This window comes from Chroicocephalus ridibundus, chromosome 7 (genome assembly GCF_963924245.1).
Source record: "Chroicocephalus ridibundus chromosome 7, bChrRid1.1, whole genome shotgun sequence".
NCBI lineage: Eukaryota > Metazoa > Chordata > Aves > Charadriiformes > Laridae > Chroicocephalus > Chroicocephalus ridibundus.
In genome coordinates, this window is record NC_086290.1 from 15420004 (window position 1) to 15443591 (window position 23588).

Below are 23588 nucleotides of genomic sequence, written 5' to 3' on the forward strand. Positions count from 1 at the left end.
CACAGTTGCCTGACATTTTCCTGAACTACCCTTGAACAGCTTTTGGGATCCCTCTGAATGAGAGAGTTGTATAAACAGCCCGTTCATTTGAATTGTTGTTTTTCCTGAGGGAGTCATGCATCCAAATTCCAAGTAAGGATGGTGGGTTTGAGATTTAAACTTCTTTTAAAAGTTTTCTTTTTCATCTAAACTGTAATTCTACTTTGTTCCACTTCAGTATAACCCATGAATCAGGTGGGCTGAGCACTGGGAAAACTGTTGTATGTGCTTGTGTTCTTCATACTCTTTTCTCTGTGCTGAAGAGGCGGCACTGGGCTGGTTGGACCTTGCTCCGAACCACTGCAGCTGTTCTTACCTCACCTCTTCGTGCCCGTGGGACCTGCCTTTGCTGGCTCATAAAAAAGCCTCATAAAATATTACTGTAGTGCCATGGTCTGTGTCACACTGGGGCACTTTGCAGCCAGGCATCGTGAAACAAGCTTGGTCCGAGAGGCAGCCCTGCCCGTGGCAAGCTGTTAACCTTACAGCTGCTGGCACTAGGGAAAAGTGTTTGCCTTCAAGAAGCTGGTGGTAATATTTGGTGCTAATGGAGCTTTTTGATTTATAAGCCCCATAGAATGCCAGAAGCAGAATTTCCCAGGTAAATCATCAGTCTGTTGTGTTTACAGGGCTTATAAGAAACCACAGATTTCAGTGTTACGCTTCCTCCCTGAGCAACTGTGTTGCACGGGAAATGGCATGGTGCTTTGTTTTCTTCACTAGTTTGTCATTTTGTTCCTATGAATTAATCCCTATCAGCAACAAGTTGTAATAGAGGCTGTTTCTCAAGGGGAAGTATTTCTGCCATTTTCACCAATAAGTTTACTGGTAATCAATATTTGAACCTCCAGGGCTACGAAATCTGGTACTGCATCCTTGTTTCATCTTCTTTAATGGATGGATTATTTCTGTGTCTGCTGTGGATCTAAGTTTTCAAGTGACCATCTGTGGCAATTGGTGTTATTCAATCAATGGTCTACAGCCCACAGGTGGTCCATAAAACATCAGAAGGTGATCTGTATAGCAGTGGGAGTTGGAAGCAAAAATCAAAGCAATCCTAAAGGCATACACAGTGATGCCCCACAGTTAGCAGCAAGCAGCGATGTGCCGGCTGCATGCAAAACCATCTCGTAGGCGCAGATCGATGGGTACAGCGTTGCCTGTGGATTTTTTCCCCCCCAAAGGTTTGTTGGCTCTTTGGTTATTAGAGAAGCTTGAGAAACACTGCTGGAAGTGATGTATTGGAGTTTTGAAGGGTTTATTTTTACTGACATGATGTTTCGCTGTGGGAGGGGCATTTTTACATAGTTGCACATCAGGTTAGGAGTCAACTGATTTGGAGGCTGGATGTGAGTGATTCTGGCTCTTCCTTGAGGTGTCGTAAAGGAAACTACCCAGCACAGATGCCTGCGGGTGGGCACCTGGGTCTGCTTGCGGACAGTGGGTTACAGCTGTCTCTGTTTTACCTGGCAGAACCACAAAGCTCCTTTGCCTGTGTTACATCCCGGTCTGACTACGTTGGGCCTGAGAGAGGTTCACGATGATTTCCAAGGGTGAGATGAGGACACAAACGAGGTCAGATGCCGCTCACTGCAGGTTTACTGTTATTCCACAACAATAGTCACTGAGATGAGCGATAGAGTAAAGGCGAAAGTAGAGGACAGACAGAAAGGAGAAGCAGTATTACGGAGTACAGCGAGAGTATGGTCACCACCACAGGCCCCACGATGTCTCGGCAGTCATCTGGAATTTCAGCAGCGTCCCGTTGATCCGTGGTTGATGGTGGTGGGGGTCTCAGTCCCAATTCCCAAATTGTGATGGGACAACCATCCAGGTAGTCCAGGTCGGTCCATAGCTTGACCAATCAGCGTGACGGTGGCCTTTGCCCAGCTAATTGTCGTTTGACACGGTCGCTGTATAAGCTTTTCCTGCCCCCGGCTCCTTGGGCAGCATTTGGCTCAGCAAGTTTGGGGTTAACAGGGTCTGGCCACTCTAACCCAAGGCCTGCACCCTTTCCAGATGATGGCAATCTTGGGTGGTGACTGATAAGCAAAAAAATGGTCTGCAGAACGTGCTAAATAGACAGAAGCAAGCTTCTTATCGGCCTGCAAGCCTGCTGTCGATTTGCAGAAGCTTAAGCAAGCTTTGAGACAGTCCCCAAAGTCACCCGGAGGCTGCCGCTGGGTGTGCGAGCGGCGGTGTCGCTCCCGTGTGTTGTGCTTGCGTGTGCCGTTTGCACAAGCTTTGCAAAAAACCCTGCCTTTACAGGTTTGCCCTGCAAAAGAGGTGTGAAGACTGCCCTTACCAACAGTTACAGGTGGTCGTGAGCTGCCTCGGCGTTGTTCCAGCGGCCACGAGGGCCCACTCATGGCAGCGAGGAACGTGTGGGCTGTTTAGCACACAGTCGTATTCGCAAATCACCTAGTTCCCATTACTTTGTAATTGCAAGGAGATACTTCTAGAGGTGCTGCGCTTTTCAACTTAGTCTTTCTCCCAGAATGTTTTCTTTTTTTATATAAACCAAAAAATTATTACCTTGTGGGCCTCTGACGCAATGTGCAGTATTGACAGCCTTGTGTATGAGGGGATTATGAGAAAAAAACCACAACTTAGACCCTTGTTTCACAGTATTGCGATATTAAGGTGTACTCTTTTTTTTGTCTCTTAATTTTCACCTTTCACTCGCATTCCAGTTACTGCATTTTAAGCTTTTCTTCACAACTGGGAGGACTGGAAACCCTTTGCTCCCCCTCTGTTCTTTTTCTTCTTTCTTCCTCCTTCTTTCTTTTTTATCTTTTGAAAGGTGAGATTTTTACATAATCACAGGATTCCAAGAGGATGAGCTCTCTAAGCAAACAAACAGAAAACAACACTCCCCTTTATCCATCTTACATATCCACGAGTGTCTTAATAAAAATGTGAGCACTGCCACAGCTCTGACTGCGAGACTTACTCTCTGCTGACAGTTTCATTACTGAGAAGAACAAGGTTTTTCATTTGAAATAAAAGGAAAAAAACTCTGAAATACTCTCTGCTGGAATTTGAATGTGGCTCCTATCTGGAAAGCAGTATGAGTAAGCCCAGGATATCTTGAAGTGCTACTTGTGGCACTCCTCAAAACATACCTGATGGGCAAGGCTGCTGAACTGCCGTATGTGGTTAGCTTTGAATTAAGATCAACAAGAATCCCCATCCAAAAATTTTTTTAATTATATAATATAATTGAATTTGTGAGAGGTTAGTTAACCATCACATAATACTTGTAGAAAACAAGATCTTGTGCGTAAAAAGTTCAGAATAAGAGATGCAGGTTAAGGAAAGCTTTAGGGGCAGTTGGGATAGCTGAGTTATATACCTTTTTCAGCCTGATAAGCTCCTAATAAAAGTAGTTTTACAGATCGCATGTTTTGAAGGGTCCTTCCTCACTTCACTGAGGTTACTGGGGTTGTGAGAGATCGTTTCAGTAAAATTGTTCATCTTCGGTGGGAAGAAACGCCAGCAATGAAATGCATTTGCAAAGCATGTTTCAGGAATTGAGATATATGCTGTCTTTTGCATTCGTGACTGGGTGGAAAATGAGGCTTATTGCATATAAGGGAATTTTCCCAGCATAGCGTTCTTAAGGTGAAATGAAAAAAGCACAGTATGGTTTCAAAGTATTGCGCCTTCGAAGTATTCAAGGATATTTTTTATTGAATATAGTTCAAATAAAACAATAGCACACTGGGTGTAGTACAAAAAGAACACACTGAATTTGAAATTTTACACCATTTTTAACAGCCTTTGGGAAAAAGTTGGAATGCTTGCATTTGAGTAAAAATTTAAACAGCTGGTAATTAGTCCTTTTTTCCAAAACGGAGATGAAACCCCCAATCTCTTTAACTCATCTGTCGGCCATCAGGAATGAATTGTAGGTCTGTTTTACTGGGGTTATTTCAATTTGTGCTTGCAGTTGTATTGCCTGGGTGAATGGTGCCAGCTTTTGAACTGCAGAAGCGTTTAAAACTGGTACAACTTTTTGTGGTGAAATTTTATACTTACAAACCAAAGGACCTCTTACAAATACGGCCTTCCTGTGAGATTGGTTTTTTGTAAGTTCTCTCTTTGTTTTTCATGTTTTACAAAACTGTTAGCTTCAAATTTAAATTCTAGCTGAGTTACTCAAATGTTTTGAAGATAGCAGGAAGTCTGTGATATTTCTAGCCTGATATTACAGAGTAAGGGTGTAAAAAAAATGAATTGAAAAAGCTTCAGGCGGGATCAGAATTTGGATGCCTGTCTTTTTTAAGGCTTGTCTTTGAAATCCTGCAGTCATTCTTCATCCATGAGAGAATTTCCTCTTGTTGAGTGATAATTTTGAGTAGGGCCATTAATTTTGGCTTGCAGTTGCGGGCAATTAATCAAATAGGCAAGAAAAAAAAGTTAAATTATTATTGTTTGCAAGCCTTGACTCTCTTGGGTGCAAACACAGTTGAAATGCTGACTCTCCTGTGTACTGACGTAAGCTTTCATCTCTTCCCCTATCTTGCTTGAGTTTTCTGTGGCGTGTCTAGATGTATGCTTTCCTGCTCATCTTGCCAGGCTCTGCCCAGCCTCAGTGCCTTGTGACCATCTGTTTCTACTACCCTGAATGCACCGAAGGGCTAACCTGGGCCCCATGCTTTGCTGTGCTGAAGGGACTGTGGATATGTTATGGGACGATGGAGTATTGTGGAACACAGGAATATCCTGGGTTTGCAGAAATTATGCATCATGTTCTGTAACATCCCCACCTATAATCTCCTTTTGCAATTCCCTGTGTAGATCCCCCTATTCCGCTGAGGTGCTCAGTGTGCTGCGGTCTCCCTCCTTTCCCTGCCTAAGAGACACAGCACTTTAAGAAAACTTGACAATCAATTTAAATAATGTTGAGTAATTTTTGAGACTGAGAATCAGGAAGAGGGGTGGCAGTTCACAGCCTTAATTCAGCATGTTGCAGTCACCTCTTGGTGCTAAATGTCTCACCAAGGCTCTCTGTCCTTCCAGGTTTTCACAGGGAACAGCAACGCTGACAGTGTCGTTCACCACAAATTTCTGCACTCCGTGAAAGCCCGCTTCTTGCGCTTCGTCCCTCTGAAGTGGAATGCCGGTGGGCGGATAGGACTGAGAGTTGAGGTCTTCGGCTGCACCTATAGTAAGTCTTAACCCACATTTTCTCAAAGAGCTTTTTGTTGATGCTGTCAGTGCTGTGGGAGGGGTCCAGCACAAGTTTTATGGGTTAAAATGTAACGTGAAATACATAGGCGTCGTTTATTTTTTCAGTAGTTGTTCTTGCTTTTCTGCTCAGGGATGTGCTGGCCCATCTAGCTCAGCTGGTGCAGCTTCCTGAGTCCACCACAGAGCAATTTGCTGCTTCTTGTGAGTGCAAGGCAGTCAGATGCTGCAAAAGCTCCTGCCCCGTTGGAGGGCACAGAGCTACTTGGGATCTTTTGTAGGGCTTTATTTAGGAATGGTACCACCTTCTGCTAAGATAGTTCATTTTTGCTTTTAAGGCAAGTTAACTAGTTGTTGAGGGAAGTGCTGCAGATTGTGCAGCTGGTACTTCTATTTGAGGCTGATGACTTTATAGCTCCAGAAAGTAGCGACCTTGTCGGCTACTTAAACTGCTTTTGCATGAATTTTTTTTTGGCACTCTTCTTCGTAAATCGTGGTGATGATGCTCTAAGACACGGTCTGCAGCGCTTTGTCACATAGACTTTGGAGCAACCTATAAACATTGTTGCCTTGGGACATTTCGGACACAGAGGTATGTTGGTGTACTGCTGCAGATGTATGACCTATCGCCATGGAAGACTATGAACGTAAAGAAAAAGGACCAGTGTTTCTCCCTCGCACAAAACGAAAAAAAGTCCAGAAATGAGGAAACACAAATCTGGCATTTGTTTCTCAGGTGGCTGTGGATTTATTTCTGAAATGGTCAAATTTGACTTGAGACGCTGCTGGAGACAGGAGAGATTTTGCTGGGGAGAGTTTAGGGGATTAACAGCATTTTACCAGTAAGTTCAACATGGTGTGGCACAAGTCACCATCATGTTACCCTATTGTACTTCTACATCTCCCCACTTAGCTCAGGTCCTCATCTGCTCCTGATGGGTGGAGAAAAGGGGTTGTAAGATAATAAGCAGAATAACTCCTAATTGAGAGATTTATTAAATTCATATGAGCAGAATTAAAGAGCAAAGTGTCTTAAACCTTTTAATTCACATGATCCCATTGAACAGAGACACAGCTCCAGGACTCTTAGTGGCATCATCACTACACTCAGGTCTTAGGATGGTTTCACAGGAAGATCCTTGTTATGGTCTGTGTGTAGATCTAAATGATCCATCCAGCTTTTTTTTAAATGCTGCTTTGCTACCTACTTTGATGGAGACTACTTTGATGGCACTGTGGACTATCATTCATTTAAGTATAGACCCGCCTGGATGGATGGTCACTAGGGCAAGAGACACTTTCCAGCCCTACCAGTGGACGTGAAAACTGAAAACCTATAAATCAAACCCAACTGCCCTTGACGGTGTCATTCCAAAGCAGCTCTCTCATCTGTTTTCAAAGAGTTTTCTTTTGTTAATGATGACCAAACCTCTGCAGTGACGAGTATAGTCCAAACAGACATGCAACAAATAAAACTCAAAGTGATGGTTGAAACTTCTGTAGCTGAATGTGTTTTGGTGCTACTCCATGAGCACTACTTTCGTGTCAGACTGTGGTTGTATCTTCTGTGGTATGAAGAAGACTTCAGAGTCACTTGCAGGCTGAGTTTTCTTGTGCTAATATCATCTAAGTCTTCATCTTTGTCCTGTACCCTGCAGTTACAGGAAATAAAAATGGTTGTGCAGAATTAAGGTATGAGATTGAAGCCAGCCAGAAAAGAAATAAAGGGATTCATAAAAGTTTTACGGAGTGTTGAAATATTCATTCCGTTTATATAAATGTGCCATTCAAACTTCTCTCTGGCAAATTGCATATGCCAAGCAATACCTGTCTACAAGTTTTGCTTATATAGTTTCACAGTCTTGGCTACTCCTAACCCAGGCACTCCAGCACTGTACAAAAGATATTTGATCATTTATAAAATGTCATTTTTACTGTTATACTGACAGAATATCTGCAGCAGATTCTGAGCTGGTGTACACCTACATAACAGCATTTTGTAATATTTGACAGCATACATAGTCATCCATCACGTTCAATTCTGGCACAAGAGATATATTAGTAATTTGAAAAGAATTTAAAAAAATGACAAAAAAAAAAATCACTAGAGACAGGCTGTTGGACAAGCCAGGAAGGAAATGGAGCTAGAAGAAGAACAAATGTCCCAAATGTGCACCATCTCTAAGAGATGACCCTTTCATCTGTGTGTCTATGACAGAAGGAATGTGAGGTAGGGAGTAGGAATACCATTATAATCACTACCTGTACCAAAAGCTTCAGGTGATATAAATTCATCCGTAAGAGCTTAATTCCCAGTTATGCCCAATCCTCTTTAAGCCGTTGGAATGACTTAAAGGCTTCTATTGGTAAACAAATCTGGAGAAGGCTTCTATAGGTAAACAAACCCCGAGTATTTGATCTTAAGTCCGCTGAAGTGAAAGAAAGGATTTCCATTCGCATTTTAGCTTTGGATCCAGTCCTGAAGTATAAGATAAAAAGACAACACGTGCATGGGGAAGACATATGAACCAAATCCTGCGCAAACATGCATGTTTGTCTGTGGGGTCATTTCTACCTCTGAGCCCACTTGTAGAAGCAGGTTGAAATTCAGATTATGCTGGAGTGCTGGATGTCCATTCCGCCTTTCAGGCAAATGTTGCCCCAGAAGCGCGGCACCTGATCTGAAAACAGAGTTGCTTTATATTGATATCCGAGGAAAAAAACTGCACAAGTAAAGTTTTCATTTACAGGCAAGCTGGAGACCCATTTTGTGTGAGTGGCAGCGTTCATTGGTTGGCTGAAACAAAAGTCTGGGGACAGTGACAGCTTAGGCTGTCTGAATTTTGTGTGCTGCTGCACATCTGTTAGAACCCCAGGACTACTGCCAAACGTGCAGCTGAGCACCTCGCTGTGATACATCAGGGCGTGCAAAATAGCCTGTGGTTCCTTGGGTGGCCTCTGCTCACATCAGCTCCTTTTTAACCTTGCATATTTGAGCAGAAGATGACAGCTGAAGGAGAGGTTTGCGGCTTCGCTGCTGTTTAAGCATTTTTGTGATGCAAAGTTAGGTGAATGTGATGCTCCTGTGCCAGTGCAATGCTCTGATCTCCCGTTTTTGGATTTTTGGAGCGTGGCTGTCCTGTGTGGCATACTCTGCTGAAGAGGTCCCAGGAACACAACCTTGCGGTAATTTCTGGCAAACGCAGCTTTCAAAGATGACTGTTTAGTGGGGGGCATGTGGAAGGCTTCAGATCTTGTAGGCCACCAAACACTCCCAGGACACAGTAAGTAACAAAAAATACTGAAGAATCATATCAGAGATTAACTGCTATGTGCAGTGGATGCCAAAGTGGCTAATTTAACATGTGAGTGCACTGTGCTGCTGAATGGCACTCACTGTTGTTTATTACTCCTGCTGGAAGTTATTTACTGTTATGAATTTATCCCCAAAACTTCTCTGTCAAACAAGAGAGCTTTCTTCTTTTTTTTTTTTTTTTTCTTTTTCTGTTCCCCTCCACCCTTTCCTTTTTTTTTTTTTCACTCTCTAATTGGCTGCCAGTGGACATTGTTTCTTTGGAACATAAAAACATGTTCTTAACAGCAGAGCTGTTTCAGACACGTGAGTGTGCTTGACCCTGTCCCGTATAGATTGAAGTTCCTGTGCAACAATGCACTCCAAGGCCGTCAAATCAGCAAGAATTCACAGATGACACGTGCTAATTGTTGTTTACTTTCTTACACAGAAAGTATGTATTTAAATGAAAATTAATTACATTTATTTGAAATTCCTGTAAAGATTCCATCTCACATCTTCGAAACAGGTACTGAGATAGGAAGATGATCTTGATCTGAAAACATACATTAATGTTTCTTGTTCAGAAAAGGATTTATGATGAGTGAAATGGAAATTTCCATGCAGAGGTACGTGTAAGCTTGCACTGACCCTTTGCAGCAGTGGCTCCAGGAGCCGTGTGACTGTAACAGATAACCAGAGCTGCAACAGAGAATGTGTTCAGACAAATGGCAAACCAATTGCTTTTGATGCTGGGGGCGGTGAGGGGAAAATGGGTATATCTTTATACTTGGGAAAAGTCTTGTTAGCTTAGCGCAGGGAAAAAAAAAATCTGCTGACACAATTGCTTTTATGGGATAAGATGTATAGCTGCATTGAAGATGCTGATCATATTCTATAACTGGTTAACAGCCCAAAGTGCATCAGCAGAGTCAGGTATATGTGCAGTTAACAGGCTGGGAAAACACAGGAGAAACAATGATAGGGTGTGAGACAGGTCATCTTCTGCTTTTGAGAGCAGAGTTCCTCATTTGCAGTTCAGGACTCCGATTTCTAATCTTTTGCTCTCATTGCTTCAGGGAATATGATCTGATATTGTGCTTTTTGATTAAATGATATTTTTACTGGATCTTTTATTCTGTCTCTTTTGTTATTTTTTTTTATTATTTTTTCCCCCACCTTCCTCCATCCCCTCCTTTGTCTTCTTATGAGATGGAAAAGAGCGTATTGCAGAGAACCACTCAATGGCTGATGGGCATTGACCAGTAGTGTTTGTAACCAGCTGCATAAGATAAATACCCAAACAAATGATTGCTTACCAAGAGGCAAACATAGATTTGCAATAGGGCGAGCTGCATAGCAGAACAGTCACTTCTGAGGTGCTCATCCCCATTCATCCCTTGGACTGCATGTCTGAGAGGGGGATGGAGAGGGAAGTCAGATTGCTTCAGCCTCACGCAAGCCACTGAGGCATGATTGGCCAGGAGAGACGTCTGTCAGACCAGGGACAGTCCTCCTCCCTCCTGCAGGGAGTTACCGCTGCTGTTCATTGCCCTAAGTGCAAGACCAAAAAGTTCCTGTCTCAAATTGCAACTGTTCCCACAGGATATTTTTGTATTTTGGAATAACTTTGACATCGAGGTCTTTACTTTTTCAAAAAATCACTGGGAGAACTGTCTTTGTCAGAATGAATGTGTATCCTCTCTGCTGCCAGGAGCGGATTGCTGCACAAGTAAACTCCATGTTCCCAGCCTGGCTTCTCTCAGCATAGCTGGTCCCACAGGTTGAAAACCCTGTGGTCGCATTCCCTTTTTCTTTTTTTTTTTTTTTTTTTAAATGCTGAATTAACCTGGTAATCTAGCTTCAACTGTCTGTGATTCCACCCACTCCCAAGTGACTTTAATGTTTGAATTTGTGATGGGAAAGCAAATTCAAATGGAATAATGTAACCAGGACCCCTGGGGCCAGAAACTCTGCTGAATTGCAGAAAAGCATGATGAATGATTTCTATTCTATGGGAACTTCTTCACCTGTGGGCAGAAGTACGTATGTATTTACAGCCGAGGCATCTGTTTGAATTGCTGGTCAGAGGAGAATAACATGAAAGAAGTGTCTTTAGCCTGATCTCACTTTCGATTTCTGATCCTTATTCTCTTGCTGCAAGTGGATTATGGACATACATGGACTAAATAAACACTAAGTAAACAAGCAGGTTTTCTGGACTGACTGTATTAGAATTGTGCTGTATCTTTCAATTTTTAACAGGAAGCCAACGATTTGTTGTCATGCAGACTGCCACTAATGACTTTTGGCTGCCAGTGTTAGCATTTATTTGACGTATTCCCATTTCGTTCAGGGCTGTTTATTGGCCAGTGAACTCGTAACCGATAATTAGTGAAGCAGAACTTTTAAGAAACAGGTTTTCCTTTGTGTTACGCTCTGTTAATGTCAGTGGTAGAGCTCTTCAGAAAACCGTGTGTTATGCTGAGGCATAGTGGAGAGTTAAGAACAAGGACTGAAGTGTGAGTTCAGACTGGTTGAAGGCTTGGATTTTAAGAAGAAGGAGCCGCTATTACAGCAACATTGAATCAGTGCTCTCTTACAGTATCTTTGTTTTTGAGAGCTAGGAGGCAAATCAACTTTAACTGCAAAACACACTGGAAATCAAAGACTGTAGCTTCTTTATAAGCTATTTCCTAATTCCTGCCTGTGTTAAAATGAAACCGTTTTCATGATACACTTGCAATTTACTTTAAACAAATTGACGTATTTAATGTAGCTAGGGGAAATTCATAAGAACTAAACTATGAATTTAATTCCCTTTAGAGAAACTGGCAGTCAAGGTGTCAATAGAGAGAAATCAGCAATTCCGAAGGAGCTCTTTCTGAACACTTAATTCAGAAGTAAAAAACAGTAAAAGCAGATGGCGTAAATACTTTTGTATTCATGATACTTCCTAAAGGAGCAACTGTTCCATGTATGATGCTAAGCAACATGTTATAATTCTGACATCACAAATAAGAAGTTGGTCTTAGTTTATGCTGGAGTGAATTTTTTCCAGGGTTGAATTTCTTTGTCATTTTATTTTCATAAGAAACAATCAGTTGACTTCTGATTTGGAATGGAATCAGGTTTGGAGTGACAGGATTTCGCATCAAATTTAAATTTTGAGCTCCTTCCAAGTCTGTAAGTGTGCCATCAAACTTGCATATTGACATGCGGAAGTCACTGTTGGTAGTTTTCATAGTAACCAATCATTAACAGGTCTTTTATTTTCTGAACTTATAATAGTTTTTAATTGCAAACCTTTTTAAATCTTGGTCCAGTTTAAAAAAAAAAAAAGAAAGAAGAAAAGGGGGGAAAAAAAACCAATCCTTATTATTTTTGTTTTTAAAGAGGAGCAAATGAAACTACCATTAAATGCTCAAAAGGATAGGAGAACTCTCAGGTGAGTTTAGGTGACTTAAATCACCGACGTTAATCACAATGCTGTTGCTGACCTGGAAGTCCTGATTGTTTTGCATAGGGAACTTTCAATTATTTTTCAAAAGAAAATGTAAAACTAATAACTTTGGATTACCATTAAAACGTGTGGTTTGCAAATAAAGATCTATGTTCTTTCTTCTTGGTTACTATGAAGGTATTCTTTGTCTTTATGCATGTATCCCAGTAGTTATGTAGCTTAGTAAACGCTTGTTCAGATTCTTCATCATCTGGTGTTCTTAATTTGTAATTATTTTCTTAACAGCAGGAAATACAAATTGACAGATTTATTATTTTCAAGTAGATATTTTATCCATAATTTTTGTCAAATTGCATTTGGATAGAAATTGGAATAGAATTCACATCTGTCAGTTACATGTTGAATACAATATATTAGTTAAAAGTACTTAAAGCTACTTGAAATGTTCTGGGGTTTTATATATATATTTAAAAAAAATTACTAAAAATACATTTTGCATAAAATACCACTTTATAAAGGAAAGAGAGTACTGCAGGGTGCTGCTGCCACCAAAGGAAATATTAATTGCAACTGAAGAATTTAAAGCTTGTTTCCCATCACAGTGATTGGGTTTTAGAGGCTGGCTGAAGGGGAAAATATGTTTCTAATAGGATTTTCAAAGGTGTATAATCAGTTTAGATGCCCAGTTCCCATGAAATCCCTTCAAAAGCTTTTTGAATTGATATTTGGCTATTCCTGCCAGCCTAGTCAATTTGCATGCAGAAACACGGTTGATAAACACCCATCACAAACAAGCAGCCAACCCTCAGAGGCTAAGATGGGGCTTATTTGGATGCAAAGGTGGATGCAGGCATGGCCGACGCACAGAAACAGCTCAACAGATGATTGTGAAGCTACGCAAAGTGGAGTGAGAACTGAAGTGTTCAACGTAATGAATAACATCCTGGGTGTGTTTATAAGACAAACAGCAGAAGTGGCAAGGTATGCTCTGGAGATCTCAGTACGACGGAAGGGAACCTGTTCTGTTCTAATAAGTTGAGTAGGAAAGCACTCTTGCCTGAGAGAGAGGAGTAAAAGCGCAGAGGAATTCTGCTGTTATCCTAGTGTTCCCATTCCCCAGACAGAGGGAGAGGAGTAGAAAGGGGTGAAATGTGGTTGCCTAGATGCCACGTACATCGTGTGGATGTACGCTTCTGAGAATACCTGGCTCCAAGCGATATTTGAAAAAATGACGGTCCCTGTCCTGATGCTGCCCCTCCTCTTCATTTTGCCATCTTCTTTCTCCCAGAGTCAGATATTGCAGACTTCGATGGCAGAAGTTCACTCCTCTACAGGTTCAACCAGAAGCTTATGAGCACATTCAAAGACGTGGTTTCCTTGAAGTTCAAGAGCATGCAGGGGGATGGAGTTTTATTCCATGGGGAAGGACAACGTGGAGACTACATTACCTTGGAACTGCAGAAAGGGAAGCTCTCCTTGCACATCAACCTGGGTAAGGGTAGTTAGGATTGTTGGTTCACATATTACTGTAACAAGGATTGTCTTGCTTTGGTTTTATAAATCTATCGTTTATATTCTATTCTATAATCTATTGTTGGCAGTATCTGGAAACTCCAGTTGAGAACAACAAAACGTGCTGTGTGCCTCAGAGAGCTCACAGTTTAAAAACGAGTCAGAGGAGGTGGGAGAGGAAGCAAAAGAGAATAGGCTCGACTGATGTCATGCAGGACATGATAGCAGTGCCAAGAGACCTTGACTTTTCTAACGAGTGCTGACCAAGGCTGAGCTACTCTGACTACTTTGGAAGTTTTTACCTTTGCTTGATGACGTTTTCAAGCAGTGATTTAAAAAAAAAAAAATTTTTTTTTCTTCCCCTTCCTCCTTTTTTATTTTTACTATTATTTTTGAGAATGACATTCCCAGAAGATTTGGTTTGGAGTGCAGGAGGTTTGTGTTTGGTTTGTGTCTTCTATTTTCCATTCTGTGATCAGAACTGAGCTGAGAATACAGAATTTAAATGAAAACATCCTGATCAAAACATTGTGCACACTGGTATTGCTTTGCTTCTCGATATGGTTTCAGCTGAAAAGTGCGAATATCTGGAAGGCCATCACTGTTGGATCAGAGGAACAGATGAAAGCTGGCTTAATTTCCTTCTGTAGAAGGATGCTTGCTTTTCCCTGGCGAATACACTACAGCACTTCGATAATGGCAGGAGCTACTGTAGTAGGAGTGATCATACCCCCTCTCCTAGCCTTGTTGCAAAATCTTCATTAGCTTCATCCATGGGTGACCCATGGTACTGGCCTCAGCAGTCCCTGCTGACTCACATTTCTCATGCTGAGGAGTTTGAGTTGGGCAGAAGTTTCCGTGCCTGCATTGCTGTATTTTGGTCAGCACAGGAGCTGCACTTACCCCGTTCCAGTATTGAACTTGGTCTGAAAGCCCCAGTGGCCCATCCAGATGGAAAGCTGAAACAAAACCCCTCCCCGTGTTAACTGTGAGGGTGTGAGCAAAGAGAGGAGGGAATTAAGGTACAAGGTTTTCACTGCCACTCTCAATCTTAATAACTTTGATCAATAAAGTAATCTGAGCCATTTGCAGTTCACGTACGTGGGGCTTAGACTGCCAAGGCTGGTTTTAATAAAAATGGGTGATGTAGCGTCTATTAATGTCTAGTATTAGCAGGGCAGATCTTGGACTAGCAGTTCCAGGACACTTTAAGAAGTTTGTCTAGAGCAGATAAAGCAGGCAACTCTGCAGGATCTGTTTCAGTCCCCTGTCTATGACTTGGGGAGTTAAAAGAATTCAGAAACTAGTGGGAGCAATCTGGAGGTACTAAAGCAGAATTCATAGATAATTCCTTCTGCATTTTCCTCACTCATGCTTAATTGTGTTTGTTTTAAATGTCAGTAACAATTTTCCATAGCTCTTTGATTTAATTTTTACATAAGCTGATTGTTTAGTCTCCAACTAATTCCCTCTTTCTCTCTCTTTTTATCTCTCTCTTTCTCTCTTTTTCTTTCTCTCTGTCTCTCTTTCTAGTTAGTTCATCAAAGAGTAGAAATGATAATGCAGCATTTTTCTGTTTTGTTATTTGGATGTTGCTTGGACCAAGTAGCTACATCTTGAGCTTCTGAATGTAGGATTCTTTGAAATCATTGATTTGTCCTCCTCTTTCAAATGTTTCATACTAGGATAAGAATATAGTAGGGTTAAATATATTACAGTACTTCTTCCAGAGGAGATGCTGTTGTGAATGTATAGCCTGAGATAAGATTTTAGCCATTTCAAATCCTCTGTGTACATTCATATGTCATGGACAAGGGGTTTGATATCTGCTCTTGAATCTGCTCACATGTTGCCTGACAGTTTTGGAGCATGTGTTCTCTCCATTCTGCTGGGGTATGAAAAAGGGCACACACTCCCTTTCAGTGAAGGCTCTGAAGTGTTTAGACTTGTAGCCAGCTGGAAAACAGAAGAGTGCTTGAAATCACTAGGGTTAGGGCCGAAATATTTTTATAACTCTTGATCTAAACTTTTGGAGATCTAGGCCAGGTTTAAGAATCTTTTTGAGATGAAGAAAACACTTGCGTTCATGTTGCTTCATTGACTTTTGGCTTTTTTCTCTGAAAATGGGCAAGTGCAACTTTCTTGTTAAAATAGAAAAGGCACATAGTAGAAACTGAAATTTCAGGAGTTCAGTATTAATGTGAACAGATCGGAGGTTTTGGTGCAATCCAAAAGGATGTCTTAAAACACCAGGGCCTCAAAATGCACAGCAGAACGAAGGGCACAAGCAGAGTGGCAATTCCCTGAGTGCTGCAGCGCGTGTGTGTAGCATCTGGAAAATCTCCTGGTTTACTGCAAGAATTTCAGGGGGAAAAAAGGTGTTTGTGTGCATGTGCATGTACTTACTTACATGAATAAGAGGCCCGAAGAATCTCAGGCAAGCTTTGTCAGGGGTCTGTTTCTGATGGGTAGAGCTCCAGTGTGCATCTAGGAGCATTGCTCTGCGCTCCCCTTGAGCACTCAGGCTTCAGTTAAGGTCCTGGGGGTAACTCTGGTGTCTTCTGCCTGTCTCTGCCCCTCCAGGGGACTCCAACCTGCACTTCAGTAACAGCCACACATCCGTCACCCTGGGCAGCCTCCTGGATGACCAGCACTGGCACTCGGTTCTCATAGAGCGCTTCAACAAGCAAGTGAACTTCACGGTGGACAAGCACACCCAGCATTTCCGAACGAAGGGGGATTCGGATCACTTGGATATTGACTATGAGGTGTGTGAAGCCCTTTAGGTTATAACCTGGGAGGTGAGGGTGAATTGGTGTAAAATGAATGTGATGGAAAACAACCACCCCATGAGCTGTTTCTTTCCAGCAAAGATCATTTTCTTTATGTAATATTTCCTTCACACAGAGCTCCTTTCATAGTTAACAAACATAGTTTGTTACAGTTTGTTATGTATTGATATATAGAGTGCAACTCTATATATGACAGTCTCAGAAAATGGCCTGTCTCTGGACAAATATGCATTGGATTATACTTAATGCTTCAAAGTATGACAGACTTTGAGCTAAACTAAATAGTTTAGCTTGGGTTCTAGTCAAATTTTCAGGGAGCAACTGCGCTTATCTGTAGGGAGAGGTGTTGTGTCATCATCTCCAATATGATTTTAATGGGATCATTGGGCAACATCCCTGCATCTGATTGACGTGGCCATGGGGATACCAGCTCTGAGTTGTGCCTCTATCCAACCACCTCTTGGTCGGGTTACAGCTCTCAACATAGAGATGAGTAGGTAAAAACCGTTGCCTTCCTACTAGGAATGGAAGACCCTTAGCATGACTGTCAAGACAACTAGCTCTGACCCAGGTCCCTTCACATCTAGGGTTTTGATGCAGAGCATCCTGGTCCAGCTCAGCCAAGGAAGGACTGAGCAGAGGAAACATCCTGCTTGCCCATAAAACCCGAGGCTGGTGTTCTCCCCTGTGATGTTCCAGAGTGCAGTTTATATCACTCCAGCAGTTCAGTGCTTATTACTGATAGTTGGTATAAAATACCTTAAAAAACCTTGCATATCATCATATCTATATGCAAGGCAGTTCCTCAACGGTTCCCACCACCAATGTACGCCTGTGTGCAAATTACCCCTGTTCATTTTTATCCCCATGCACTTGTCGACCATGTCTTGCTAGCCACAAGGCAGAGGGTCATGCTTGCACAGTCAGAGCCATCACCCTGTCCGGATGCACTGAGCTGGCATGGTTCATTGCTTAAGAGACCACAAGTTTCCCCTCTGCACTTTGCATTCATTTGTCTGGAAAGGATCAATGCCTAGTGCACCCAAGGGACAAAAGCAGATGGCTTGGCACTGGCAGGTGCCTGCTCTCTGCTCCTCTCGTGTTCCAGCTGAAATTCCCTTCTTTGCATTTCACAACGCAGGGTGGAGAAAGTGGTACCTGTCCCCTGGCACTCCTGTACCAAATCACAAGCACGTTTACTAGGGACAGCAGCACATTTGAGCAGTAAGATTCTGGAACAGCATCAGACTAAACTAGCAAGGGCCAAAGCTGTGACTACTTTTAAGATGGAGTTGAGAAAAGCCGAAAAATTGAGTCACCAGCTTGCCTGATTTCAAAATAATAAAATTCCTTGCTTCCTGCTACAAGGTTTATGCCAATTAGGGAAAACCCAGGCTCCAACGTGATTTGCAGGACATTTCTCCAGATGTTCTGGAACAGGGAGCATGGTAGAGAATATCTTCAGCTGGTGTAAATCAGCATCACAACTGGCCTCTGTGGCACTCAGCCCTGGCCTCTGGTGCTTAGTTTTTCACACAGTGTGTTTTCTTTCCTTTTGCACTGAGACGGTCTTTCAGTTGAACATTACAGCAATACAGAATACTGAAAGTTTATCTCAGCACACTTTAGGGATTAAAGGCCTTACTAAGGGTAATAAAACCATTAGTTTGGTAATTGAAATTATTACCAATCACAAAGGAAACAATTTTCTTAATAATGCAATGGTATAATTGATATTGATTTTTCTTCTGGTTTTGAAACCCAGTATAGAGTCCCTAAGCAGGAGACTTAAAGAGTAGAACAAGAAAGAAGGAAGGTCTGGTGTTTTAAGGAAGAACTAATGATTCTCGCTGGAAAAAAACGTTGCTACCACATAAGCCCTCATGCCAATAACAAACCTGCAAGTGATGTAAAGTAGCAGTCTGTTTACTCTTTATTTCTCTGAAGTGATCAATTAATATAACCGAGGTGCGACTTCATTAAGGACTTGTTTTCAAAGAAGTGCTTTCAAGGTTATCCAGGGAGTTTTCGTTTGCTTATGTATCCCGGCTTGTTAGGTGGAGTGGGAGGAAAAATAACCCCTGAATTTCCCTTTATTTTTATAATAATGAGCTGAGGCGAGCTGTCAGGAGTCGTGACAGAGGAATAAGGCTGCCCAGGTTCCAGCAGCCGCCAGCGTGTCGGCGATGCTGCCCAGCAGTGCATGCCCGTGCTGCAGTGGATGCAGCAGGATTGCAGCACTGCTCCCCAGGCGCTGGAAGCGCTATTACGTGTGGTGGCTGCCCGGTCCCCACCTGCATTATATCACTCACGATGCTGCTGGCTGTGAGGGGAAAAATTAATAAAAACCAGCGGTACCACCAGTAAAAGACTTTGCCAAAAAGGCCAGTGAAGCTAAGTAGAAATGAGCTTATGTTATCTGAAAAATGAAAATAGGGTTTTGGATTGTAGGATTTGATTTTTTGTTGTTGTTTTTTTGTTTGTTTGTTTTTGGGGTGTTGGTTTTGTTCTTGTTTTTTTTTTTTCCCTTAGGAATCTGAAGTAATTGTGCTTCTAGGATTTTGGAAGCTTTATTTTCTTAGGCTTTTTGTCCTCCCAGGCCTTTCAGCCCGCCAGATAAGTGGTGCGTTGCAATCTGCACAATACTAACACCTTTCAGTATTTAGGCAACAGCACAGCGGAAGTTTTGTTTAAATGAGTAACCTGTGGAACTTCTCCGTTACACTGCTCAGCCCCAAACACCATGTGTCGGTCTTGTAAAGACCAAGCCACAGTGAAATTTAGGGAAAACGGGGTAGTTCGCATGTGTGATACTACCCTCCACCGGCTGAAACCAGAACTGTTCAGACACATGCTTGGTGGAAAGGGGTGACTCCAGCTCGCAGGCAAACCCAGTTGCCCTGGGGGCAGGAAGGGTTTATTCTCCCATCACTCGGTGGTCCCTGGCCGCTGTGGTGTGCTGCTGGGTGGCAGCCTGCAGGCCGGTGGGGGCTGTGGGCCGGGGAGCGTTGGTGATGCATTGGGTGCTCCTGGGACGGGAGCTGGTGATACTGGGAGTTGGCGAAGTGGTGTGTCAAGGCACTTAAAAGCTGTTTCCAAATTAGTGAAGTCTCTGCAGCAGCAGCAGCGTTTCTCCAACAGCTGTAATGCTATGCAGCCTGTAATTCCCCTCTTGGGCAGCCAGGCTGCTCCGAGATGATGCTGTTAACGTGACTTGGTTCTTAGATAATATCCCATCTGGCTGCATGGAGTGGGGCTCTGCTCTCTTGTTTACGGGGTGAATAATTAAATACTGTTCTTATTCTTTCCAAAAGCTCAGTTTCGGAGGGATTCCTGTCCCAGGGAAACCAGGAACGTTTCAGAGGAAAAATTTCCACGGGTGCATTGAGAACCTTTATTACAACGGAGTCAATATAATTGACCTGGCAAAAAGGCGCAAACCTCAGATCTATACTGTGGTAAGAGACAATAATGTACGCTTTCCTTCTTCACTTCCATGCTGTTGATGCTGCCAGCTGCACTGAATGAATGGAGTTCAGCTTTTGAGAGCTATGGGCATAATTAGCTAGTTAAAATGATATTTCTGAGGCTAATATCAACCGGCGCTGACTGCTGTGGTGAGAGGTATTGAAAGACACATGTGGAAACCAATACATTTCTCTGACTTTCCAGGTGTATTAGAATTTGTTTGGAGAAACTTTTAAATTCCTTTTCCAAGATCAAAATGTGTCTTTTTGAAGGCGTGATAGAAGTCACAGAGACTTTTTTTTTCTGGTTAACTCAGATAAAATCTTATTTTCTGAACCATTCCCCATCGCTGTTGTGGAGTATGGTAGTAGCAAAATTTTATTCTGCTACTTGAGTTGGTATTACAGAGAAGAACAAATGCTTCTTTTATTAGTGGAAATATTTTCCTTTGTGCTGCCCCTTAAATTCAGCATATTGGCAGTTCTGAGAACCATTGACGTGGTACTGGTGTCTCTAAATGTGTAACAGTAAAGGTAAAGCAAATGGAACTATGGCTTATCCAGCCTGATAATATAAGCCATAAACGTAATGTCACACCTAATGATGTAAAAAATTACAGATATATTTAAATATATCATGAGCAAAATAAGGAACATTTTATTTCATAAGAAGAGGGAACAGTACGCTGCCATGCAGCCTTGACAAATTGTAAATAATTCAGCTCTTTTGTTTAGCTTATGCCTCGCTCCTGCACTATGGCTTGATGTCTGCCTTTTGGCTAATACTGTGTCTTTGGAGAATGTGGAGGTGAGACTGCTTCTGGCTCTCATGGCATCTCCTGGTTTGTATTAATGTGTATAAACAGACTGAAGCTACAACAAAGAAACCCCCAAGTCCTTCCTTTCCTCACTTTCCCTGCCTAGGGCAAGGCTGAATACACAGGGAAATGGAAAACAGAAAGGTGATGGGTGAGAAGTCCTGCATTGTGTTGCTGGCAGTCAAGACTGCCTCCAGGATGCTCCCCTGGCCTGGGACTGAGAGACTTTGCTTTCATAACCTCAAATTTGATTGCTCTGACTCAGGACTCTAAGGCACAAATGTTATGAACTGTGTTAAATTGCTCTTCCCCTCAGCTTATTTTCTAAGGGGAGGAAATACCCGTGATCTGCCTCTTATGTCATGAAACAGCTGGTTGTTTTGCCAGCTGGGTAATAGGAAGGTCTTCCTAAACGGGAAAGAAAAACTTTGTAATGCTTTTTCTCTGAAGGGTATTGTCTGGGTATAACATGGCCCCAAGGAATGAAACTCTGTCATCACAATACTTGATTTAGCCAATGCTAGATCGAAGGTCAAGGAGTCCTGCTCATTTTGTCAATTGAAGGTAGAGGGGATGTGCCCCCATCCTTCAATCTCCCTCACAGAAGTGATGATTTTAATGCAATAGTTTTCAAAGGCTGGCTGCTGTACTGCATTTTGAGAGATTTATGAGCTGCTATGTGCTGTGTGTGTGACACTTGAGTATGCAAAGTGCATGGAAAGGTTGCCACACTCACGGTGCCTCATAATCTTAGATGAACATCCTTCTATAGTAAACAGCCCTTGTAAGTGTGTTGTTTTCCAACATCCTTTCCATCACAGCTATTTATCTCCTCCGGCAACTCTCAGGTACTTCCATCTTTCACAGGTTGATCGCCCTCTCCCATCTTCCTGCTCTTCCACACTCCTTAGCAATTTACCTACTCAAATTAAAATAACTTGTTCTTGCTAAATGTAGTCTTTTGCCTGCCAGACTTCCTCTGCACTAAATGCTTTTACTCAGAGTTCATTGAGGTTTTCAAGCAACAATCCATATCCCCAGGGAGCTGCAAGCTTCTCTGCTTCACGTCTTTGTAGTTGCTAAGGTTGTCTGGAGTGGAAGTGCGATGAAAGGAACGGCACAGAAGAATAATTAAATATAGCAGAGACTTGGAATCACTTCTTCCAACAACATGTTGTGTACTTGTCTTTGCTCCCCACAAGCTGGAGATTACCAGAGATGGTTCTCTGTTGTTAGTCCTCAAAATACCTTTGTCTTCTAACAGAAGATATTTGAGGGCAAACTGGGCATTTTGGGATTAGAAAGCTGTTAATGCTCAGAGACACCAGCTTTGGCCTCCAAAAGGGAGGCAGACTTCAACACTCAGTCTCTGCTTCATTCTGTGTTCCTTTGTGACCGTTGACACAGCCAGTGAGCCAAACTTGTGGGTTTTCATGCCCATCAACTTTGGGTTTTTTTGCTGTTGACATCTTTCACACAAGCAGGAGAATGATGCATCAGCTTTGGAGTTATAGATTTCCTCTTATGAAGTGGTTCCTCATCCATATAAATAATGGTCCCAAATCAGCTGCATTTAAAGTCAGAGGAAGAAAGTATAGATTGTCAATAACCAAGTACTGTACTGTATGTCGTACTCTTGGGTGGTGGCTGTCATTATCTTTCTGCCTGTTCCTTTCTGTAACTCATTTGCAGTTGTCAGACTTGCAATAAATCCCCTTGAGAAGACATCTCAAGATAACGAGGCAGCCTGCCTCTTTGGGCTGAAACTTGCCTTCAGAATTCCATTTTTATATTGCCTGATACTTAACCCCTCTACATGGTAGCGCTATCTGTTTGGACAGGCTATCTATCTTCTCTCCGGGGTTCCTTTTTTCCCTGATGGCGTGTTGTGGGTATTTTGTTGCGTTTGTTTTTTCTCCCTCTAGGTCGTTGAGTGTGGTGAAATGATAGGGTATCTTTTATTTGCTCTCTGAAGCGATTACTGGTTTTAATTGCAAGAGTTTATGAGAAGTCAAATTTCTGTAATTACCAGTGTGATGGTCATAGGGCTGAACCCTTGGGAAATCTCTGCAAATAATAATCTAAGGATCTGCCCTATTTACTATCTGTCTTCTCAGCACAAAAGAAATGCAGACTGCCCATTATGAGAAAATTTACAGCAGTTACTCAAACTTCCTGAGCAATTGGGGGCAGGAAAATACTCTAGTAGGAGCCACGTTTACAAGAAGCAGAAGGGGAATTATCCTTCACAGAAGGGTGTTTGACCTGTTGATATCTGGGATGGTGAAGTTGTCATTGAAAGATTTTATGCTGGTTAAGAGTGTATGCAGATGGGAGGAGGAGATGGGCCAAGTTCTAAGAAGATAAATCCATTGAGAATTGCTAAATACTGAGGGAGTAGTTAAGAGAAAAGTAGCTATAACATCCTGAAAACGGTTTCAGTATCCTGGCCACCGGTGTTTACCTACTGCTAGATTCAGGTTGCACCTTTAGAAACAGCTCTAATGAGACCTGTGGCCAGGGTCTCAAGTCTTTCTCTGTGTCACTGATTTGTGGTGCCAAAATAAGAAGCTATCTAGCTGAAGAGAAGAAATGAAGAGGTCATGAAAAGACACAGTGTTTGATCTTCTCAGTGCTCCACCCTATGTACTCACTGAAATTGAGGAAAACCCTATCCCCCTTTCCTTTCTGTTCCTTTGGCTAATAGGAATTGCAGTTGCATTTTTATTTAGCAGAGCAAACCTGGCACTGCCTTGAGAGGAGTGCAGGATATTTGTAAGGCAGAAGTTGTCAGTGCTCAGATATGCTTGAATTTTTACATTGGCCTGCCATGTTGAATCTGGGAGTGACAATTCAGCACAGCAAGGGATGTGGTGACATGTAAATGCATCACTGTAGTGCCTCAGGGAGATAACCAATTGCCAGCATCAAACAGCAAGGAAAGATACCTAGTGACAGGAAAATGTAAACTAATAATTCATTCCCTTTATAGAGAATCCAAACATGCTATTT

At 42.3% G+C, this 23588-nt stretch overlaps 1 protein-coding gene across 1 annotated transcript in view; it reads left to right on the forward strand.

Annotated features, from left to right (window-relative positions):
* The window catches only part of CNTNAP5 (contactin associated protein family member 5), a 298702-nt gene that overhangs the window by 125754 nt on the left and 149360 nt on the right, over window positions 1-23588 (forward strand). Inside the window, exons 4-7 of the mRNA XM_063341381.1 lie at window positions 5065-5212; window positions 13276-13479; window positions 16083-16267; window positions 19606-19749. Of these exons, the coding sequence (XP_063197451.1) occupies window positions 5065-5212; window positions 13276-13479; window positions 16083-16267; window positions 19606-19749 (681 nt within the window). The remainder of the gene's footprint in view (window positions 1-5064; window positions 5213-13275; window positions 13480-16082; window positions 16268-19605; window positions 19750-23588) is intronic.